The sequence below is a fragment of the Gossypium raimondii genome, chromosome 13 (assembly GCF_025698545.1).
Source record: "Gossypium raimondii isolate GPD5lz chromosome 13, ASM2569854v1, whole genome shotgun sequence".
Lineage (NCBI taxonomy): Eukaryota > Viridiplantae > Streptophyta > Magnoliopsida > Malvales > Malvaceae > Gossypium > Gossypium raimondii.
Window position 1 is genome coordinate 51486623 of NC_068577.1, and position 23668 is coordinate 51510290.

The following is a 23668-nucleotide window of genomic DNA, read 5'->3' on the forward strand; positions in this document are numbered from 1 at the left end:
ACAAATAAAAGGTCAAATTAATAACATGCAAAATAACAAGTGTAAGCAAATAAAATTAAAACATTCTTTTAAAATAATAATAAAACATAAATAAATAAATAAAAGAGATGAACAAAATTATAAAAATATAAAGTATGTATATATATATATGGTTAAATCTAAAATTAAAAGGTATAAATGAGAAAATAATAGTAATAATAATAATAAAACAAGGTTAAAAGATATTTAAACTTAGATAAATAAATAGAATAGAAATATAATAATAATATTAATATAAAAATAACAGCATAATGTAATAACATAGTGAGGAATAAATAAATAAACCGAATTAATTAATAAAATAACAAAATAACATAAGAGGACTAATTTGAATTTTAAGACAAAGATTCGGGGTAAAATCAAAATAAAATTCAAGGGAGGGACCAATCTGAACGCGCGCATAACATGGGGGACTGAAAAGGCAATTTCACCTTTCCCCCAAAACGACATTGTTTCAGCCAGGACCAAATTGAATTCATAGAAAAATCACGGGGTAAGATTTAAAAAATAAAAATCTTTGATTGGAAAATATTAAAAAAGAGGAAGGGCTAAAAGTGAAATTAGCCATTCATTGAAAACACGCGGATCCCCCAGGAGCGGGTCGGGTTGCACGCGGGTCGCGCAAAACGGCACCATTTTAGCGTTAAAAAACCTTGAACGAAACTGTGTCGTTTCGCAGTAGTATAAAAACTAAAATTTTCAGAAAAAATGCTCATTTCCTCTCTTTTTTTCCAGGAAAAACACCCTTATTCTCTCTCGACCCCTCTCTCTAGTCCGGCCTAGGTCCGAGTAAAAGCTCCGGCGCACCTCCGCTGTAGCTCCGCCGCAAGCGGCAGCCGGAGGTGAAAAAATCAGCCTTTTTTATCCCCGTTTGGAGCTCGTCTCTCCTAGAACCCGGATTCGAGGCTAAATCCTTTGAAAGGTGAGTATTTCCTTCCTTCTTTTCCTTTTTTTTATTTCCATATGCAAAATGAAAAAAATAAAAAATGAAATAGAAAGATTAAAAAAAAAGCGAATCACCTTGAAATCACCTCTATGTTTTTTTATTTATTTTTTATCTTTGTAAAAAAAAAGGTCCTTTTTACAATCTGTTCTAGTGGCTTTTATAGCCACTGATACATCCTTTTATCATGTTTTTCTGCTAATGTTTTTGCTTTGCTTGTAGGTATCCTTTTGGTTCTTTTTTTGCAGGCGTTGGGGGGTCAACGGAGTAGGGTTTTGCTGTTTTGGTGCAACCGGGGGCTACCTCGAGCGGTGTGCACGCTGACACCGCACATGGAGGTAGCGACGCAAAGGAAAGGAGGGAACCCTAGGGTTCCCTGATGCTGTTTAGTCTTTTGGGCCCCATTGGGCCGTTTAGGGTTTTAAAATTTGGGCTGTGTATCTGGATTGGATTTGTCTGGGGTCTCTTATTTTTTGTCTAATTGGGCCCCGGGCGAAATATGGACTTTACAATAAGAAATATATGTTAAATATTAACGAGGGAATAACTCAACAAATGAACTAGAACAATTAGATAAAATTGCAAATGATATTTATTTTTCTTGCTATTTTTTTAGGCTAACATAATGATATGATTTTATTGTGTTAGTTGTTGAAAAATTATTTTTATCATACTAATAATATTTTATAGCGATTAATATTTTAAAAATATAAATTATGTAAATATCTAATTTAAGGAATTGCAATTCTATGTAATTGCAATACACTTTCTTTCAATTCCTCTTTAAAGGATATCTATGTCCAATAGATATTAGAATACAAGTACAAGTATAATCCTCAGGATATATTTAAAAAAATTAAACATACCCATATTATACACATTACACACTGAGATAACATAAAGTTTGGCTTGTCATAATGCTGTTGAATAAGGTATAGTCACAACAAAATAAAATAATCTGTACATCGGGAAAAAAACATTTAATATTGGTATGAAGAAGTTTATTGTTCTTCACAGTTGATTTGTGTATAAATAACTGTGAAAGTTCATGTCAAAGTTCAAGCTGAAAGCTCAAGCTAATCTAATGTGGTTAATCAGATGGTTGCATTGAAAGACTGAATCCAGGTCAATATCTAAATATGAAGTTTGATTTCTCAAAATGTTAGAGAATAATGAAATTTAACTTGAAGCCAGATTTAAATGTACCGGAAAAAAACTTGAAACCGGATTGAGTCTTTCTGTCAACTTGCTTATTGTACTTCTTTTGCAACTGCTGCTTCACCTACCTGAATATCTTTGCAGTTGGGTGACACCCCTTGTGTCGTGTTCTCATCAATGCGTTTCGGATTTGGGAGCCGTTGGTTCCTCAACAGATTATAATCTGCCTTCATCCGAAGCATTGGAATCGCGGTCTAAATCCGTTGACTCGTGTTGTTGTGATTCAGACAAACTTGATGATTGATAAAATGGTGATGAACAACCAGAGCCATGGAAATTCGTCCTTTTGCTGTCGTCGTCCTTCATCTGTCGTGCATACACTTCTAAATTGAATCCAGCTGGGTTTCTCCCACCAAATGCAACATCCAGCTTATCCAAATCGAAAATTTCTTCAATTACTTTCAGGCTCTTTGGATCATCAGAATAGACAAATTTCATTTTCTTGTATGTCTTAGTCTCAAGGAATGGCTTCACTATCTGCCAGAGTTTCAATCCATTAAATCCATAAGAATATCACGTAAAACCAATGAACATGTCAAAACCATCAAAACCAGGGAAAAAAATGTATGACAAACAAACAGAATATAGGTTTCTTTTATGTTACTTGGACTTGGGTGTAAATAATGGATATGAGTATTTGTCTAATTCGGATATGATCAAAATTTTCTAAAATTTTCCAATGAATTTGGATGGTTCTTGCAAGCAATATCCCCGTACCCATGAGTTGGACACAAGTTTCAGACACAATTACTTAAAGAAAAATGAACTCAAAGTAACATAGCATCTAATTACTTTCTCCAAATTTAACGAACTTAATGCGTTATGTAAACACACAACAAAGAGCGTACTAAGTATCTCCTCTATGCTAGCACTCTGCCATTTCTCATGTATGGTGGGGTAAAATCGAACCAAGCTGATTTCATGCTGTAAGAAACTCCAGCTTGACTAGAAATTTGAAGATCAAAACTTGGTTTGAGCTCAATCGAGTTTCAATTTTAAGGCTTGAGCTCAATTTCAGATAATCAAACTGCTCGAGCTCACTTGACTAGTCTCATTTCAATTCAAGCATAATTGAGCTTGAATTCAAGTTCAAATTGAAATTTTCAAAACTAATTAAAAAGAAAATGCTTGATTAGGTTCATGAACTACTTGAGTCAAGCAGTAGAATACCCATTCAGCTTGCTTGATAGCTCGAGCTTGATTGGAGAATGACCAAGTTGACTTTTAAATTTTTCCTCAAGCTAAACCCAAAGAGCTTGTGAGCACCAGTGTCTCACTTACAACTTTAATCTAGCTAATCTTCGTCAAACAAATGTATATGTCATCGCTGTGTCCATATCATTTACAAGATAATTATAGAATTATATAAGATATACATATCATATCACCTATTTGATTAAAATGATAGTTCATCATAATATTTTAACTTGAAATGAAAATATGAAATGAGGATAAGAAAGAAACAACATACCGTCCAAAAAGATTCAAATATTTTTGGGGGATTATAGAGAATTCCTATGCCCAGTCTCTCTGGATAGTGGTCTTGCAAGATACGAGCAGTTTCCCGAGTCACCTTAACAGATATACTTGTCATTGCCCACCCTTGGAAATCAACAAGCCAAACCATCTGCTCTTGATCTTGGACCAGATTCATTATAGCATTTTCTATGCAATAAACCAAGTATTTGATCTGCCCCACTGGTGAGTTTGTATTCTGAAAACAGAGAACTTGTCCAAATTCATTGATATAAAGAAAAACTAGAATAGTAATATATGAGAAGCCGGATAATTCATTGAACAAATACCTGGAGACCAGGTCTCATGACAAGAACAGGCCTCCCAAGTTTGTCACAGTAATTAGCTCTGTAAACTTTTCCCGTCTCAGCTTCTTGAGCAATATCTTCCTACAAGCATAACAAAACGTTGTCTCAGCAAGATACTGATCTAAGCCAAAATTCACTACTAAGAGGGAACATGTACAGCCAAAAATATTTCAATCTCACAGCTACCCATTAATTATAGTTACAAAGATATCCATTTGTAAAACAATTCTAATTTCAACCCTCACCACCCAAGGGTATGGCATGGAAAGGCTGTAAAATATCCATATCATAAGAAGTAGAGAGGAACAGTAGTAGAACTAAAAGCCATCTATGTTAGTCAGCCTTGGGTGTAAGTGTTGAACAAGTATGCATCCGACACAAGTATGTTCAAGTTTTTGAACAAGTATGCATCCGACACAAGTATGTTCAAGTTTTTCTATATTTTCCTTGTATGTGGAAGAACCTCAGAAGGTCATATCCTCATAGCCAAGACTGTATATGCATTAGATATGGGCAATTGAAGAGTTGGGGCAATATAGCCATCCATGCATCCCTTATATAGTGAGACAATTGAACAGCTCAATCAAACAACACACAATCTTTAAATAACTTAGTTATCAGAGGTAGTGTGTGACTTTGTGATGCTTAAGAAATCCAAATTTCATTAAAAAATGTTCAGTTGGAAATAATAGAATGCAAACCCATCGGATTGCCTCTGGCTTGTATTGAAGTCTCCACTTCAATGTTTCTTTTAACATTTTGCTCGCCTTCTTTGTATTCCAGTTCCTTGCTCTGAGGAATCTTAAAATAGATGCATCTGAACAAAGGACTGGTAGTTTGTCAACTACTGGGCCAATTAGTTTCCTAACATCATCAATCTGAAGTGAAAGGAGTCAATTAGCTGGAGATCATTCAGCTCAATTAAAATTTTGCAGTCAACCATTTCGTTGTAAACAAAGTTTAAGATAATAAAAAGTACATTATTGGAAAACGAATAGAATAAAAAAAATGATCATAGCTTATGAAACATCCCAGTACACCGTCTTGGTTTACAGCATCATGAAAAAGTTGATGGGAATATTTAAACACTTATCTCTGTAGCTTACATGCAATTCCAACTTAAATCTGACATGTACTAGCCTCATTGATGTTCACATAATTATCTAGTGGGAAAAGACCTAATATGTTGTTATATAATTATAGGTTTAGTTGTCACTGTTGTTCGTTTTTCTTTCTTCACTATCATATTATAATTCTGTACCCCATAAGGAAACATAAAGAATGCAATAAAACTACTACTAGCACAACATGTCATGAGTTGAGCGATTTAAGCTTTCCGTCCTTCTGGCTTTCCATATGATAAGAATGTGTTGTGACATCTAACTTTGTGTTGGAAGCAAGAGATGATATTGTGATTCAATTACAAATGTCATTCTCCATATTCCTGCCAAAAATTGTATGTAACCTAGGTTTACATTCTTTAAATATAACTTGTCATCATTGAAGATTAATATATGGAGATTCTAAAGGCTCAAAGATTCTTACATGTAGACCTTTTGAGGCTCTATCACCTCAACAAAGTGATGTGTATTTTTATTTCAGACTCGATTGCTTTTGACTACTAAGGCACTGACCTAGCATACTCAAAACCCCCCATAAAATTTATGTTGCTTCGACTCTTCTTTTTTATTAAAGCAACCGTGTCCAACACTTGTATCCAACACATATCTGAACAAGGATATAGGGATATAATCCTCTGAAGACTCACCAAATAAATCGAATCTTGGAATAATATTGAAATACCTGTGCCGGATGCATTACTCATGTCCAATACAAAACTGAGTCCAAGTAACATAGCATATAAGTACTACTGTATGTTAAATTGAAATCATTTGAAAAATATGCATATTAAAAAGGCATGCTATGTTGATTTCATAGTTTTTTCACCTCTTTCTTTGGAATAATAACTTGATATACCCTATTTTTGTTTTTGTTGCTATTGAACCTTTGAAGGCACAAGGATACTAGACAGCTACATGGATGGTTTCACTAGTATGCTTAAAGCTTCTACATGACAAGTGATTATTAGTTCATGAAATAAAACAAGTAATTTCTTATTGCTTTCCATTTTGAACCCTCCAACTTGAGATAATAGCAGAAGACAAGTCCATCCATATCACTAGAAGAACATGGAAGCCTTCATTTTCTTATCAATAGTAGCTAAATGATAAAGCAAAAGTCTTAATATGGTTACTAATCCAGTGACTCTTTTAATCAATCCACGATATAGTCAATTTTGTTTCAAGACTTCGGCTAGTAAAATGTACCTTTGCTTGTTGGTCGACAGGGGACAAAGACTTATCGCTGGCACCTCGTTTCAATTGTATAGATGACATTTTCAGAAGTTTACAAAGCTCAGCTTGTCAAAATGGCAGAATAGAACCTATAACCTGAAGTATGTAGTGGTAGAATATATGGCCTTCAGAAAGAGTTCAAATCCCAAAACATAAAAATTCATTTAGACCTCAAAGCTGAATAAGGACCAACCAATGTCATAATCAAACAATTGTAACCATTTTATTACTTAGAAAACTCTAATAGCAGATATCAAAAACTAATTATTAGAAAAAGAAAACCATTGATACTGTGTCCTAATATCTGATAAATGATTGAGAAAGGACCATCAGGTTGAGGGTTCTACATGGTCTAGACATCTGAAACTCCATATTACTTCAAATTTACATATAAAGTTATTATACTTATTCATCCTTCTATTTCATGTGTTTTTCAATTTAATTCCACATAACAGACTATAATCTCACATAATCACCAATAGAAAATATCCATGTGGAGTTTGGAGTTTGAACAGTGTAATCCCTTTTCAATTGTCAAAATATAAACTGTAATGTTGCACAATCAGAATTCTAAATTTATTAATTCCATTCCTCCCAACTATAGCATGTCAAAAAAGTCCATGTTTAACAGAAAAATACATAACAAAGAACAGGGGATAGGGAAGGACCAACAAATATAACATAATTAAGAGAAACAAATATAATCATTCTATCTGTGGGAAAAACGAAACACATATAACATAATTAAGACTTCAACTTAGCCAATATAAGGAAGTTCTAAATCTATAAAGATCTAATAAAATTAGGAACAGTTGATTCAGGTGGAAAAACACTATCTACCATCAAATGTTGTAAAATGTCTCATCTCATTAGCTTCAAGCTGATGTTAACTTCTCTGTATTAATCATGGCGATCACAGCCAATTTAAGGATTACTAATAACCAGCTTTTGATACCCAAAAATGAAAAACAAAAAATTGAGTTAGATTTGGAAAGGAAGTACTGTATTCTTCCAAAGCTCATTGTGAAGTGAATTACCCAAGTTTGCTCTAGTTTCTTTTAAAAGAGGACAGAAGTCTCAGCAAAGGGAGCAAGAATCAGTTGGAAGGCCATTTTTGCCTGCCAAAATCAGAGGGAGGCCCAGGACTGAAAGACTTACTATCACGGAATCAGGCCCCAAATCATTAGAAACCTTTGGACAATTCTAATAAATGCTGGATCATTGAGGGTAGCCTGGATAAGCAACTAGATACTGTAGAGCAAAGATAACTGGCAGATCACTGCACGGGGTCATAATAGCTGGAATCAGAAGAACTACTCCAACTCAGTCAGTTGTGGCTCACCATGGGTTCAGACAGGAAAATGGGAACACTAAGTGGCCTTTCCTAGGAGACACATATTCAACTGCAACAGTCTGGAATGAGATCTGACCAAGGAGTGGGAAGGTGGCATGGCACAGGCTACTATGGTTCAAATTTCATGGCCCTAGACACTCGCCACTTACCTGGATGACATTGAAGAATACACTCCCAACACAAGACATGATAGCTTCATGGGGGAATGCCAGTGAATGAGACGTGTCTTCTCTGCAAACAGGAAAATGAATTCAGAGATCACCTATTTTTTTGGTCTATGAGTGCTGGGCCAATGCAAAATTCAGAAAAGAGTAGCAGGTTGAGAAGAAGAGTTAAGGTGATCTATGAGTAAGCCAAAGGGCAAGTTGTTGATCTCCGCTATCCTTCAAATTGCCTGGTATGCTTTGGTATACATGGTGTGGCAAGAAAGGAAAAAAAGAACAGACTACAAGCATATTGAAAAGACGGGCAAGCTTATTAGAACTAATCAGGAAAATTACATCCATGCAGTTGTAGGAGAATAGCCAAAGACCCTGTTAATTAAGACCTCCTTAAAGCTTGGGGCCTAAATTCTACCATTCTGTAAAGCTCATGTACACTTTTTGCAGCTTCTCTGCGTCTTGGATGATTAGAATTCATCTACTTATTCAAAAGAAAAAAAAAGGACACTCTAAAAGAAACATATAAATCTGTTATCCTTCTTTTGTGTTTTAGAAAATAAAAGAAAAATCCATATGGTATTATACATAAAACCAAAAACAAGTTTCTTTTTCCCTGAACCACAGCTGTTAAAATTAAGCATTTGAATAACAATAATCTTCTACCAATTTACCCTTAAAAGGACTTTTAGCCAAAGATAGGTTTTGCCACCTGGCTCCAATAAACCTAACAATCAAACTTTGGTTTAATAGTTTAGCCCTCACATATGAAAAACTTGCACCAAAACTTGGGATTCAAAGTATTGCCATCAAAAAACAATGAAAACCTTTGGTTTCTAATGTGCTTTATAATTTATCCCTCAAAAATAATACTCATACCTTCCATTTGAGTGTTCCTTTAGATTCACCGGAATTCCTTTTATAGCCTCCTTAAAGTGAAGCCTATTATTACCCAACAATGCCTTAACAATCCTCTATCATTATCAATCTCCATTATTTCCAGCTTTAAAGTTCCTCAATTCTGAATTTTCATGAAAAATCACCTACAATTTATATCTCTTCAATACTTCCTCACTCAAACCCACAAAGCCAATTATGGCAAAGTTTGGGAACAATGTGCTTATTCTTTTCTTCAGATTATAAAATAAAAACAAAAAGGGCCAAAATTCTTTCCTTCAAGAATTGTCAAAGTAGAAAGATCTCAACCTTTTCAATTATTTAATTCCCATATGAAAATTTTATTTTATTTTCCTTAAAAATGTTGCAACTTTAGGATATGATTACGATCTTCCAATGAAAAAAGATTAGATTTAAAAGAATCCCACGAAAATTATTTCGAATTACGATCTGGTAATAAATAAATCATAAAAAACTAAAAGCTTTTGAAACCAGAAATTCACCTCCGGAAGCTTGTTCCTTAGCAAGCCTGGCTTATTTGATCAATGAATTTGGCATCACAAATTATCATTCCTGTACCAAAGAGGAAAAAAAAACACATAAAAAACAAAACATTCAAATAATAGAAGAAGAAAGAAGAAAGAAAACCCCAGAAATAATATCCAATGAAACAGAATAATCTTACACAAACCAGAGAAAAAAATGGATGAAGCAGGTGTAACTCATTTGAGACAAGAACAATAAGAAACAGTAAAGAAGATCAAAACCAGAAATAAAAAACAAAACAAAAAAGACAAGACAAGAAGCTTACCTGCATGGAAACAAACGAAACGTTTGAAGGAGAAAAAAAGTGAAAAAGAAATAAGAATAAATAATAATAATAAAAGGGGGGAGAAATAGGTATGGAATTTTTGACCAGAGGGTGAGGAGGTTCGGTTGGGTGAAAGTGATACGTGGCGCACTGGACCTTGGCTTACGCCCGAGATTCGAGAGGACCAAGACGTTGAACCATAGGGCGCCGTTGTTTTCCTACGAGTACTGCACGTGTTTGAGCCGTTCTTCAAGCCATGCATGCAATGAAATGCAAAATATCAATTGCTATAAACATCCCATCCTATTTGGTTATTTTCAGTATAAAATAATTCTTTTTAAAAAAGTTAAATTAATAGAGTTCGATTTTTTTTAAAATTTAGATTATTTTGAGTAACAATAAAATAGCTTCTTCTTTTTAAGTTTTGGAACCAACTCAAAGATTAATTTAATAGGTTTTTCAATAATTTAATAGGTTTTTCAATTTATCAGTAAATTTTTAAAAAGTCTGTTTTTAAGGCTTTTAAACCAAATCAATGGTTAAATTAATAGCTTCATTTAAGTGTTTTATTATAATTTTTACGAGGTTTTATTATAATTTTTATTTTTATGTATTGATTTTACTAAATTAAAAACATAATTAAGTTCTAAACCTTAACAATTAGATATGCTACGACGGGATGAGACATCAACTTAACTCAGAGGCGAATCCGGGAGCTGGCAGTGGCCCGGCCCCTAAAATGGAAAATTTTTGTTATGCCCTTTTAGAAATTTGTAAAATTTAAAATTAGTAAAAGTAAAATTACACTTTAACCCCCTAAAATTATAGAAATTTAATTTAATCTTTTAAAAATTATAAGATATAGAATATTAAAAATTAAATTTTCATTTTAGCCCCCCTAAAAATTTTTCTAGCTTCGCCCTTGACTTAACTATGTGAGTATGATTAAAGAAAATTAAAACATTGTTTGATAATCTGGCAAAATTGGTTGGAAATGCCAATTTTAATTTTTTTTAAAAAAATAGGATGATTTTTAATTATTTAGTGGAATAAGTTGATTTTGTTGAGGTGATGTACGTAGGACAAAAACGTTTCATGTAGGAAGCATTTTTCATTGACGTGGTATGTTTATAGGACAAAAGCGCGTCTTGTAGGATACGAATAGATTTACCATGTCTTTTTGTTTTTGTTTTTTAAATCTTAACCTTTTATTTTTAAATGATTTTAAATTTGGGTTCTTGAATTGAGGCATGAAAAAAATGTGAGATGAATATGATGATTTCACATTTTTCAATAAAATGCTATATTTTTCAATTTCCTCGAAAATTTCGAGTGTAACTTTTCAGTAAAATACTTTTTTGTTAGAAGTGTTTTTTTTTTTAATTCGTATAGTTATGTCCAATCTTTGTCAACATTTTCAAATATGTTTCATATTTTGTTGTAGAAGTTTCTTATAAAATGAAGATGATAAGGAGAGATTTTTCAAAGTTCAGATAGTCTTTATGGAGAAAATGCGTATGTCGAGGAGAAGAGTATTGTGTTGAATCGCCGGTACGCCTCGTGGCGCAGTGGAAAAATTATTCTGGCGATCGTCAACCAATGATCCATGTATGAGGAAAGAATTGGGTTGAAACAAAGGTTGAAAACTATACCTTTCGAAACTGAAAAACGATGAATGACGTTGTTGATAGGATCCTTTTTGGAGATGTCGATTCCAGGCTGCAACAATAACATCTCGGCTTCTACGTAATCCACCCAGTCAAAGAACAAACAACAAAATTCTCTTGAATTTTTTCAGAGTGAATTTTCAAGAACGGCTACTAGACCTTTTATTTTGTTTTCTTGGTAACGTTAACACACTAAGGGATTCATTTACTTTTATTTAATCTGATATCATATATTAGAAAATAAAAACGGGACTATTCCCTTATTATTAGAGAAACAAATGGAAAGTCAGGAAAAAGATTATATTCTTTCCAAAAGAATATCACTTTCCATATCCTTTTATATTTTGACCAAAATTATTATAACTATTTATATTAATAATTTCGGTAAAATATATAATTAATATTTTGTATGAATCAAATTCATATATTAATTTTATTTAAGTTCTCTATTTGTGTACAACAAGTTTGTACATATAATGTGTTTAATATTTAACTATCAAATTAAAATAATTTAACAATTAATTTAATTCGTGTGACAACTAAATATAATATCAAATGTATTTAGATTCTGTTCGTTTCAACTATAAGGTGTGACCCTGTAAGCTATTGTAATGTTGGTAGTAATATTAGAACGTTTCTAATATTATAAGCAATGAGTGGCATTTAACAATGCATCATTGCTACCCAAGTTATAAGAAGTCGTGATTCAACATAACCTTTCTATGATGATATTTTCATGTATTATATCCTTTTATCATTAATATATAGATTGGACACAAGTCGTCGAATAGTCAAACTTGTATAGTCCAATCTAATATTTCTTAGTTTTTCTGAGTAGACTACAATAAACAAATAAGTGTGATATCTCATATAAACTTATTCGAGCATGGCTATGCATTTCTAGTCTCACTCCATCAAAAGGCCTAAGATATTGCTCTCATTATGTAGGAGGGATACATCCTATCTTGATCAACCATATCTCACTACATGGATTGTGGTATATCCAACATCAATATTTATAGTACAACCTGTTACGGTATACATTTGACTGTATCAAAATATACGACTCATGATGTTGAGACAATGATGATCTCAAGTCTGAGGATCATATACATAGTTATCACTATGAGTAATATTTGTGACTATTACGTAATAATCCAAGAAACATACTCATGGCAGGTCAGTCCAGTATGTTGTTCTCCAACACATACTTATGTATTGATTTTGACATCCCTATATCAATGACAACAGTTTATCATCAATCAACTACTTATTAGTCTCAATGTATTATCATTATCCAAGCCCACAATAATACTTGACTAAAGACGTTTTTAAGAAAAATCATATTATTCTTAGGACTTTATTATTAACAAGTTTATTTATACACGTAAAAGACTTTGAAATAACAATGGCGATGCCTTATATTAATAAACAAAGTAAAATGAGTATGTGATTATAATCATCTCATGATTGGTCTTTGGACATACTCTAACATGTTGATGCTAAGAATATAAAAATTTTAATTTATTTCCTCTAACAAAGTTTGTCAACATAACTTAGATACTCAATTCAAGAGACTAATCTGCTTCAAGTAAGTAAATAATTATTTTTGTTGTTTCCTATTTATAATATTTTGCACAAAATTCAATATACATATTTACGTGTTACTAATTTTATGTTGAAGAATTTACTAGAATAAAAATTAATAAATATTTATTTTTAGTTTTAATATGATATTTAATTTTTATAGTGTGTATTATTAAACATGTTTTATCATAAAAGATGAGTAAAAAATTTAGAGCCATTATTTATTATGATGGTCAGATTCATGACACTAAATTTATGGTCATATTTGTATCCACTCAATCTATATATAGATTTGGCTTTTGATAGGAGCGTCAAACTGAATTGACCTCTATCAAGAATTAGTGGAAAAGTCAGTGCAAGTTGGAGGAGAATACCAAGCTTGAAATATAAATATTTATCCTCAATAGTGTTGGATAATATGAACGTCGCATATATATACACACTGTAAGAATAATTACATGTTATTATTTTCTATCATAAAAGCTTAGCTCAAATTAAAAATAATATAATTTGATTAAGGTTTATTTGATTTCAATTATTAAATAAAGTATGAGTCAAATATGTCACTACAAAACAATACCACTTATTAACAGCCAAAAATCCGTTGGTAAATACAAAGAAATTTGTCAGTATAACACCTTTGACCCTATACTGACGGAAAAAGTGCTATCTTGACAAAAATGTGATTGTCATTAAAAGTCTCATCAGTATAGGCTATACTGAGGGGGAATTATCAGTTAATATATCCCTTTAATCATATACCTACGAAAATATCCGTTATTAAAAACTCATCCCTTTATACAGAGGCTTTTGATCTATACTAACGGTTTTTCTATCAATAAAAGATTTTTTAATGAGTTATTCCACCAGTTTTCTATTTAATTGTTCACATTTCTAGTTCAAACAATTATATTTTAAAAAATAAAATATTATTTTCTTCTTTTTTATTTTTATGTATTATTCTAGACAAACTTCTATTCAATTTTTTTCCAAATTTTCTTTTTAACAATTATATTTTTAAATAATAGTATAATCTAAAAATAATAAAATATAAAACAAACAAACAAAGCAAATATTTTATGTTAATAATGTATGAGTTAACATGAACATTAAAACATGAAAAAAGTTTTCAAACCATAAAATTAATAATTATTCTAGTTAGAAACATCAAAGAAAAAAAATTCTTAAAACTATAACGATCGATTACATGAAAGAGGAGATTTAACCAATAACTAAACAAATTCAAGACATACTGTACCAGTAGCTACCAAAATAGTTGGTGTTTTATCCTTCTCTTGATTATTCGTAGTAGTTTGTAGCACACAGCCATGTCACAGCTCATATCCCACAGTCGTGTGGGGTGACCATGTGTGGCACACGGCCACGTGACAGCCCGTGTCCTAGGCCATGTGCGTCATAAGTTGCCTTTAAACAAGCCAAATCAAGCACCAATTCTTGCACACTAAGACACACCATTCTCACATGCATTTATATGACCAAAACACATGCAAAAACACTCCAAAACATACCAAATCAACCATCCTATAAACCTAACCAATATGCCATCAAAAGACACCACAATTCATACATCAAATTCAATGCAACCAACATCTCAAGTTCATCCATTAAGCAAAAATCAAACATACCAAAATGATTTCAAACATACATATCATTCAACCATGATTTACCTATCATCACATTGGCATGCATAAGTGTTTAACAACACACCTATTTACACCATTATTTACAAACCATCAAAAACATTAAAGCATACTTAAGCTTGGCATAACTCAAAACATACCAAATTGCCACATTAACATCAAGCCCTGTTACATGCCATTTATAACCTTATACCAAAAGAACCAAAATCTACCAAAATGATGATTGGAAAGTGTGGCCGTACTCCGATGCGACTCCAACCAATCAAGCTTCTGATGATCTACAAAACAAGAAAAAACAGTTATATATAAGCAACTGGTGCTTAGTAAGCTCATATAAAGTAAACTTATACTTACCGAACATAAAATGATTAAATCATTCAAACATTATTCATTAGATCACAAAGGTACTTTCCTTTCCTATCCACAACATTGTAGATAGTTAGTAGGTATATTTAAAAACATATCAACCTATGAAATATGGAACATATCATAAAATGAATTTCAATATACAAACAATCCATCACATATTCAATTAGTTCCCCTTTCAATCCAAATTACATATATCCTATTTCCATTTCATATGCTCATTAATATAGCTCATTTCATATACATACCTTTTCGTTTTAAACTTTAATTTCCTGTTGAACCACATAGAATAACATCAGATACTCGAGAAATGCTCACACAAAGTGTGACTTTACATGTAATTTTAACCGTCTCTATAATGCTCACATGAGCTGTGAAATGGGTCCGCTCACACGAGATGTGGGTCGGTATGTTAGCTACACGATGTTGCTCACATGAGATGTGGAGAATCAGCAACAAATGCAGGACCTCAGCCGTCAATAGGACATCCAAGACTAGCACCCAAAACCATATAATCCCTAATGACATTTCATTTTTATCCTAAGTATTCACAAGGTTCAAACGAGACATTTTCCATATCTAACCTTTAACTTCTTTCCATTATATCGTTTCTAATACATATATCCATAAATTTCCACATTTTTCATAAATATGCATCAATTGAATAAACATTACGATTTACTCCAAATTACTAGTTAACTAATTATATTCAATAAAAGTTAAACAAAGCATAACCTTAATTAATCATTCATTCAAAATAGATATTAATCAGTTTACCATTATGCAAACTTACCTCGACAAAAACATTTGTAAAAACAAAGCTAACGACTAATCTGACACTTTAGCTTTTCCTCAGTTTAAACCCGTTTGGCTCATTTCTTGATCTAAATGACAATTTCCATTCAAATAACTTAATATAATTAATACAACTTATAACCATTATCAATAGGAAAGTTACAAAATTACCCCCAATGCGTTACTTTTTATGCAATTTAATCCTTAAACCTGAAACTTGCAATTTAAACACTTTTAACTAAAATTCATGCTAGTCGATTTTCCCTTAGTCTTATAAATGCCCATATTTTTCCTCATTTCACACAATTTACATTAAATTTTACTATTTCAACAATTTAATCCCTAAACATTAAAATCATAAAAAATCACTTAACAAATACTTATATTTAACTACTAACTTTAATAATGTATTAATTAAAATAAAAAACACCTGAAACTCACTCATGGCAAGTCCCTAGACTTTTAATATTTTTACTAACTAATCCCTGGGCTAGCTAGATTAAGTTAATACAAGTTCAAAAATACAAAAATCACTAAAAACGGGCATCAAATACATACCATGCACAAGAACTAAGCTTTGGCCAAAAGCTTCCTTCACCTACCAATGGTGTTTCAGCTGCCAATGTCACCAAATGAAAAAGATGACACTTTAGTTTTACTTAATTTTAAGTTTAATTAACCATTTACCATTTTACCTTTTAATTTTAAATTAAATTTCACTTCCAAACATACTTAAATCGTCCACTTAAAATATACATGGTATATTTGTCATTTAGTACCTTTAACTCATAGAAATCAACTTTTGCAGCTTTTACGATTTAATCCTTTTTAATTAATTAACTATCTAAACAATAAAATTCGGACCAAAATTTCAATATAACTATATAATCATTCCTTAAATATTTAATAAAAATATTTTTGGGCTCCATTTATAGAAACGAGGTCTCGGTACATCATTTTTCAAAACCATATAACTTAAGGGATTAACCATTTGAACTTGACTGTACGACCAATTAATGAAATTTATTAAATCAAAATTTCAAAAATATTATACTTGACTCATAAATATTAATTAATAATATTTATGAACTCTCGTGTCAGATTTGTGGTCCCGAAACCACTATTTCTGACACCACTGAAAACAGACTGTTACAATATAGGTATTGAGGAGAATGTATCTGTCATTCTCCAAAAGAAATTACCTTCTAAATGTGAATTCTTAAGTATGTTCACTATCCCTTACACAATAGAGAAGGTAAAAACTAAAAATGCCATGTGTGATTTAGGAGTTTCAATAAATACCATGCCTTCATCTATTTGTTCATCTTTGAATGTTGGACCGTTAAAAGAAATTGGTGTGATACTTAAGTTAGCTGACAGATCTGTGGTTTATCCTAAGAGGATCTTAGAGAATGTTTTGGTGCAAGTCAATTGGTTGGTCTTTTGACTGCGCCCCAATGTGCGTGCACCGAGACTATGAATCAACACTATTATACTTAAATATCTAGCGTGCACATTGGAATATTGTTAAGTGCTATACTGGAATGCTCAAGTATTCCAAGGATCGAAACCAAGAGAGTTTAGGGACTAAGTGATCAAAGTGTTACAAGCGTGAAAATAACAAGTCTAGCTAGCTACTTGCTAAATACCATATTACAGTAAATCATAATAAAAATATAATTACACTAATCAACTATGGAACATGAATAATAACTAAATTGTAAAACAATAGGAATTACTTGATTAACAATTTAATGCACACAAATGTCAGTTTACTTTCGTGTTGTCTTTTATTGACCTTAGGGCCGAATGAGGCCTAAAGGTGAGTTAACGCACTTTGTGAGTGTCCAGGAGACCTTTAGAAGACATACTAAACTGATACTAGTCGCTACGTCACAACACGGGATGTCCGATGTCGCAACATAGGGAGAAGAATGGAGAAATCTCAAAACTGCTTTCAATGTCGCGACACAGTCTGAGGGTGTCACGACATACCCCTGAAGATATCCCAAGAAGAGTACACTGATTGCTGTATCGCAACAAAGGTCCTGGTGTGTCGCGACATCGACTCTAGAACGTAAATTAAATACAAAACAATGGCATTTCGGTCTGTCCAATCAAACTTAAAGCTCGAGAACGTCAGCTAACTTAGGGTTAAAAATGACGACCACTTAGAATGTGTAAATAGGCTCCTTTTTCACATGTAAAAGGGTGCCCATTCACTTAAACTAGAATTCTCCTTTTAAATTCATTATTAGTTTTCTCTTTTCTTAGGTTTTAGTTTTATTTTGTTCTCTATTTTTTTCAAGATATCTAAATTGTGAAGACGACCAACTTTTGTGGATTCGTGTTTAATCTTAATACAATTAGGCCCTTTTGTAAACTCCATTATTTCAATTTATTTGATATACTTTCTCTTTACATCGATTTTATATTGTCTATGGAAGCCATGAGGAACTAATTCTTCTATGAGGGATTAGTGAGTGGAGGTATGACCTATTAACTATTTTGTAGGGTTACTCAACAGATTAACTATTTGGGAAAGTAAAAACGTGGAACAAACCCTAGGCCTGACAACCTAGGAAGTCATCAAGGTAGGAATGAACCCAAAATTGGCATGGCCCACCCGTAAACACATTTACCCCAAACCAGTCTGGACTGTGAGGTCGAAAGATAAGTAGTCTTTGCTGACTCGTTATGTTAGTGGAAGATCGGAAGATCCTGCTAGGCTAGCGACTAGTTGATTGACAAAGAACCTAAAATACAAGTTGATGGGGATTACCGAAGCGAGCTAATCACCCATAATAAGATTTGATTTATTCTACTTTTCTATCTCTTAAACTTTTACCTTTTTATGTTATTTTATTTTTATTATTATAAAATCCTAAAAATCATTTATTTTATGTTTTCGTACTATAACTAATTTTAAATACTAATTAGATCTTTTAGTGTTTAAGTTGAAATTGATTTAGCACTCGCCTCCCTTGGGTACGATCCTTGGAGTACTCACCTACTCTGTTGCAAAATTATTTTACATCTCGACCCATATACTTGCGGATACCACCTTATATTTCTATATCTCATTGCAATATTCACACTCTAGACGTTAGTACGTCTGGAGACGGTCAATACACATACACATACCCATATCTAGAATAATCATCAATAAAATTTACATAATACTTGTAACCACCTTTTAAATTGACACACATTGGGCCAAATACGTCAGTTTGCACAAGTTCTAAGGGTTTCATGGTCCTCGTTCCTTTTGCATTAAAAGATCACTTAGTCATCTTACATTACAAGAAAGATTCACATTATGAAAGACTGATCTGTCGTAATTTGATATGTCAAATTAGGCTCTCCATTACATTAAAGGAGTTTATTTTCAAGCAATTTAGGTGTCTTTTCTTTACTTTTTAGTTATTTTCAGATTTCGTATTAATAAATCTTTTTGGTCTGTTTTATGATATTTTTGAGACACAAGATGGTCAAATGTGACATCGAGAACTTAACAATTGATTGAGTGTTGTAGGGAGCTATCAAAGGCTCGAATATGAGTAAAAATATTGTCTAGAAGAGGGGTATCGCGATATCGAAGCATGGAAGTCACACCACTTCTGACAGACCCAATTTGAAAAAGAAAATGGACCATCTATAGTGATGTCATGATACCCAACCCTAGGTATCACGACATCCATTTGAAGTAACCCGTTTTAGAGACTATTGGCGATATTATGATATCCAACCTTAAGTATTGCGATATGACTGTCTGGGGGGACAAAAACTGACATCAGAGGCAGTTTTTGTCCATCTGAAGTACCAATCAAATAAAAGATAGAGAGGGACATTTTGGGCATCATTTTGGGTTTAGAATAGCTTCTTTTAAAAGCCAAAAGTTGTCTGAAGAGAGAGGCAGTATTTTAGGTTAGAAAGCTCCTTAGTTTTAGGGTTTTTTCATCTTTTAGCTTAAGAGTAAGGTAGCTTTCTTCTCTATAGTTTTAGGGTTTTAGTCTATGTTTCTTTCTAGTTTTACTTAGTTTTATAATTGTTCGTTAAGTTAGTTTTTACTGTAGCTTAGTTTTATTTACATGTTAATGTTGGGAATGTGCCCATATTGTAGTAAGCATGTAACTATTTTCTATTTATTTGAACGATGAATAAATAAAGTTAATTTCACATTTCACTATTATATCTTTTGTATTTATGTTTTTTACATAGCAAAATTGTGGCAAGCAAATATTAGCTCATTAATTGTCTAAGCTCAAACTGAAGATAAGTGGCATTGTAAGAACGTTTACATTACGAGAAAGTCAACTTACTCTAGTAGATAATCTAAATAAGTCCGTAATCTCGTAAAAAAATCGAAGTGAGCATTTGATTCAAATACTAAGAAAGATTATTATGTCGTCTCCAATTCCAATTGAGGAGATGACTAGTCTTGACTATCGAAGTAGTTGAGTCCGCGAGTAGAGACATAAATGTATTCATTGGTAGAATGATACATTGAACTGGACCCAAGATGAATTAATTCTGAATCCGTTTGTGAATTAATTCACTTGTAACGTTCATGTTGTGATTTATCTAAATCGTGAGTTAGTCACTGACCATGCGTATGCAAATCATGTGCTTTGATATAAGTGGAGGCTTATGTTCTAAAGATGACTGAGTCCATAGCCAGTATGTTGGGTACATTAGGGGTGTGCAAAATTCGGGTAAAACCAAAAAAATTCGGTTAACCGACCGAATTCGGTTAATCGGTCGGTTAACCGAATTTTTTTGGTCGGGGGTCGATTAATTATTTTTTGATTTTTCGGTTAACGGTTAATTCGGTTCGAAACCGGTCGGTTAATCGAAAAAATTCGGTTAACCGAAAAAAATTAATAAATAAAATTATAATATATAAATAGGCCCACTATTCACTTAAACCCAATCTAAACCCAAGTATTCAACCCAACCCAATTACCCAACCCAACCCAATCATAAAATTAAATTACAAATAATTTAATAAATAAAAATAAAATTTTAAAACTAAGACTAAAACTAAAGTCTAAAAGTCTAAAATAATTTAATTATGTAGTGATTCAATTTGGTTAATTTGGTTAATTCGTTAATTCCTGTAATTCCAGTAATTCCTAGTAATTCGTTAATTTCGTAATTGGTTAATTGGTTAATTTTAACCAAAATAAAAAACATATAATTTTCGGTTAATTCGTTAATCGGTCGAATTAACCGAAAAAATTTCGTTCGGTTAATTTTTTGAAAAATTTCGGTTCGGTTAACGGTTAAAGATTTTGAAAGGTCGGTTAATTCGGTTAATGTTATTTCAGGTCGGTTAACCGGTCGGTTAACCGAATGAACACCCCTAGGGTACATGACTTGTGTATGGTATGGCTTTACTAGCAATAGTAGAATTCATAGCTCAATTAAAGAGTTAATGATATCCTCTCATTGGCATTGTGTGAATTGATAAATATGGAATGTAGCCACAAGTTGCTTGTTCTTGAATGAGAAATTTATTATAGTCATTTGTTGATAGTGGTCATATTAATCATTAAAAAGACACAATGCTGATAATGAGATAAAACTGGATTGTATTGAGTGAATGGATTTAACTCAAAGGAATCAAGGATATTATATGAGGGTAACACACATATGACGAGGTCATTGGACAAAGAGTTAGTTGAATTGTTTTTGTAAAAAGTATACTGTTGAAACCATTTTTTTAAAAAGGGGGTTGACTTTAATTTTGAAAATGAAAATGAACACAGGAGTTGCCACCGATCCTTTTTATTTAGGTGCGATCGGATCACCTCACAATTTGATCATTTTAATAAAAGTTTAAATTTACTAAAACGATAATTTTTGGTCTACAAAATCCAGAAAACGGGTTCTTGATTCAATTACGCACGAGGAATGATTAGCACCCTCGATACGCCCAAAATTGGTACCTAGTTGATTACTTAATGTCTTAATGTCAAAAGGTAAAAATTTGACAAGAAATGTAAAATACGATCCCTTTTTTATTAATGTTATTAAAACTTGAATAAATCGAAAAGAGAGTTAAAGACTCACTCATCCTAAGGTAACGAAATACCACATCCCGTAAGTTAGGACACGATATTTAGGACCTTTGAGAATAAGCTCGCCTTTAATTTTTTTATTAAAAATTTGTATTTTAAAATTTTAAAAGGATATTTTGCTATTTAGGTTTAACGAGAAAATTGAAACCCCATAAGTTAGGGTATGATTTCTTGAATTCCCAAAAACACAAAATATTGCCTTATATCGAGATTTCTTTCCTTTTTGACAAATTTGAATACGTATTAATTTTATTATGTTTTTAAAGAAGTTGTTTAATACGTAAAAGGGAGCTATACATGGCTAATAGCGATAGCACAACATGCATTAGAAATAACCGTGACATAATATGCAAACTAAAATATACATATAGCATTGATGCTAGCAAATCCCAATATTAACATGCATGAACGAGAATAATTATGCCAATGACAATATTACAATAACAATAATCATCATAATAAATCTAAAATTTGAAATTATTTAAAAAAGCAAATAAATAAATAATGAAATAAATAGCAATAACAATGGCCAAAATAAAATGAACAAGCTAATAAATAAATAAATAAATACTAAGGTAAGTTTGATTATTAATTGAAAATAAGTAAATAAATAAACAATTAGTGAAATATTAGACAAAACTGTTTTTTTTTAAATAAAAATAAAAATTAACAAGCTAAGGACTGAATTGAAAAATGAACCCCAAAATCTGGGGCATAAATTGAAAATAAATAAAAAAGGGTGGCTAGGGACTGAATTGAGACGCGCTTAAGAAAATAGGGACTGACTGAGCAATATTTTTGGCCCTACAGTGCAGCGTTTCGGCGTGGACCAAAATGAAACAAATATAAAATTTATAGGGCCAAAATAAAAAAAGGGACCAGATTGCACCACAGCGCAAAAGCAGAGGGACCTATTGCGAAAATATCCCCCTAAGCGAAAACGTGCGGATCCTATTTGCTGGTCGGGTCAACACGCGGATCCAGGGGGTAAAACGACGTCGTTCCGACGCCCATGTGCACAGGCGCAAAATGACGTCGTTTCATGCACTTATATAAGCTAAAAATTAAAAAAAAAACTCAGTTCTCCTCTGTTTCTTTTTAAAAAAAAGCTGATGGCCCCATTTTTTTTTGAAACACCCCCTTTCCCCAGTCTAGGTTTTCGGCCAATGGCCGCCGTAGGTGGTGGTTTGAGCCACAGAAAAATAGGGTTTTTAACCCCATTTCAAAATTCGATTGAAGGCTGAGCCTTCTCGGACCAAAGGTCGGAGGAAAAACCCCCAACGCCCTCTCCCAGTTCAATTTTGGCGACTAGAAAAGGGGTTTCGGCCACGGGGCTTGCAGGGCGATCCCAAGTATTTCCTTTTTTCTTTTCTTTTTTATTCTATGTTATTTGTTAAAATAGATTTGTAAAAGAAATAAATAAAAAAATAAAAAAGGAAAAGGAAAAAAGAAAAACGGAAAGAAAACAATAAGATCTCAGTCAACCTTTTAAAACTTCTGTTCTGTTTTTGATTTCCTGATGCGCGTAAAAAATTTACAATGAGAATATCTCGACTTTTATAGCCACGTTACAACCTTTTAATTTCTATTTTTTGTCGTCTTGCTATTTGGATTCTCACTATTGCGTGTGGTTCTTCATTTTGCAGGTGCCCGAGGTCGACGGTGATGGTAGAGGGAGTGTGAGGAGGCTGCAGCTAGGGAGAACCTAGTGCGGCACCTAGGATTTCTGTTTTGTTTTTTTTCTTTTCCTTCTTTTTTTTCTATTTTTTGAGTATTAGGTTGCTTAGGGTTTTTTCTGATTTGGGTCATATTAGGCCTGTTGTAATTTTGGACTTTTTTTTTTGGGTTTTATTTATTATTATTGAGCTGGGCAGAATTTGGGTTTTACATATACAATAAGGAGTTTTCAATC

The 23668-nt window shown here is 32.4% G+C and overlaps 1 protein-coding gene across 1 annotated transcript; it reads right to left on the reverse strand.

Moving 5' to 3' along the window:
• Positions 1-1875: 1875 nt before the first annotated feature.
• LOC105784061 (uncharacterized) lies at positions 1876-9667 on the reverse strand. The gene is made up of 7 exons (XM_012609840.2): positions 9598-9667; positions 9290-9359; positions 6351-6473; positions 4725-4901; positions 4006-4104; positions 3672-3914; positions 1876-2677 (listed from the first exon to the last, which is right to left on the reverse strand). Exons 3-7 carry the CDS (start codon positions 6417-6419, stop codon positions 2357-2359), a joined length of 909 nt encoding a protein of 302 aa, XP_012465294.1. The 5' UTR covers positions 6420-6473; positions 9290-9359; positions 9598-9667; the 3' UTR covers positions 1876-2356.
• Between the last annotated feature and the right edge of the window lie 14001 nt (positions 9668-23668).

Bases quoted from the DNA above. Each gene is read 5' to 3' on its own strand.
- LOC105784061 (XM_012609840.2), bottom strand. From the start codon at position 6,419: ATGTCATCTATACAATTGAAACGAGGTGCCAGCGATAAGTCTTTGTCC. The intron at 4,105-4,724 runs GTTTGCATTCTA...TTATGCTTGTAG, and splicing joins AGCCAGAGGCAATCCGATGG to GAAGATATTGCTCAAGAAGC. The intron at 2,678-3,671 runs GTATGTTGTTTC...AAACTCTGGCAG, and splicing joins TATTTGAATCTTTTTGGACG to ATAGTGAAGCCATTCCTTGA.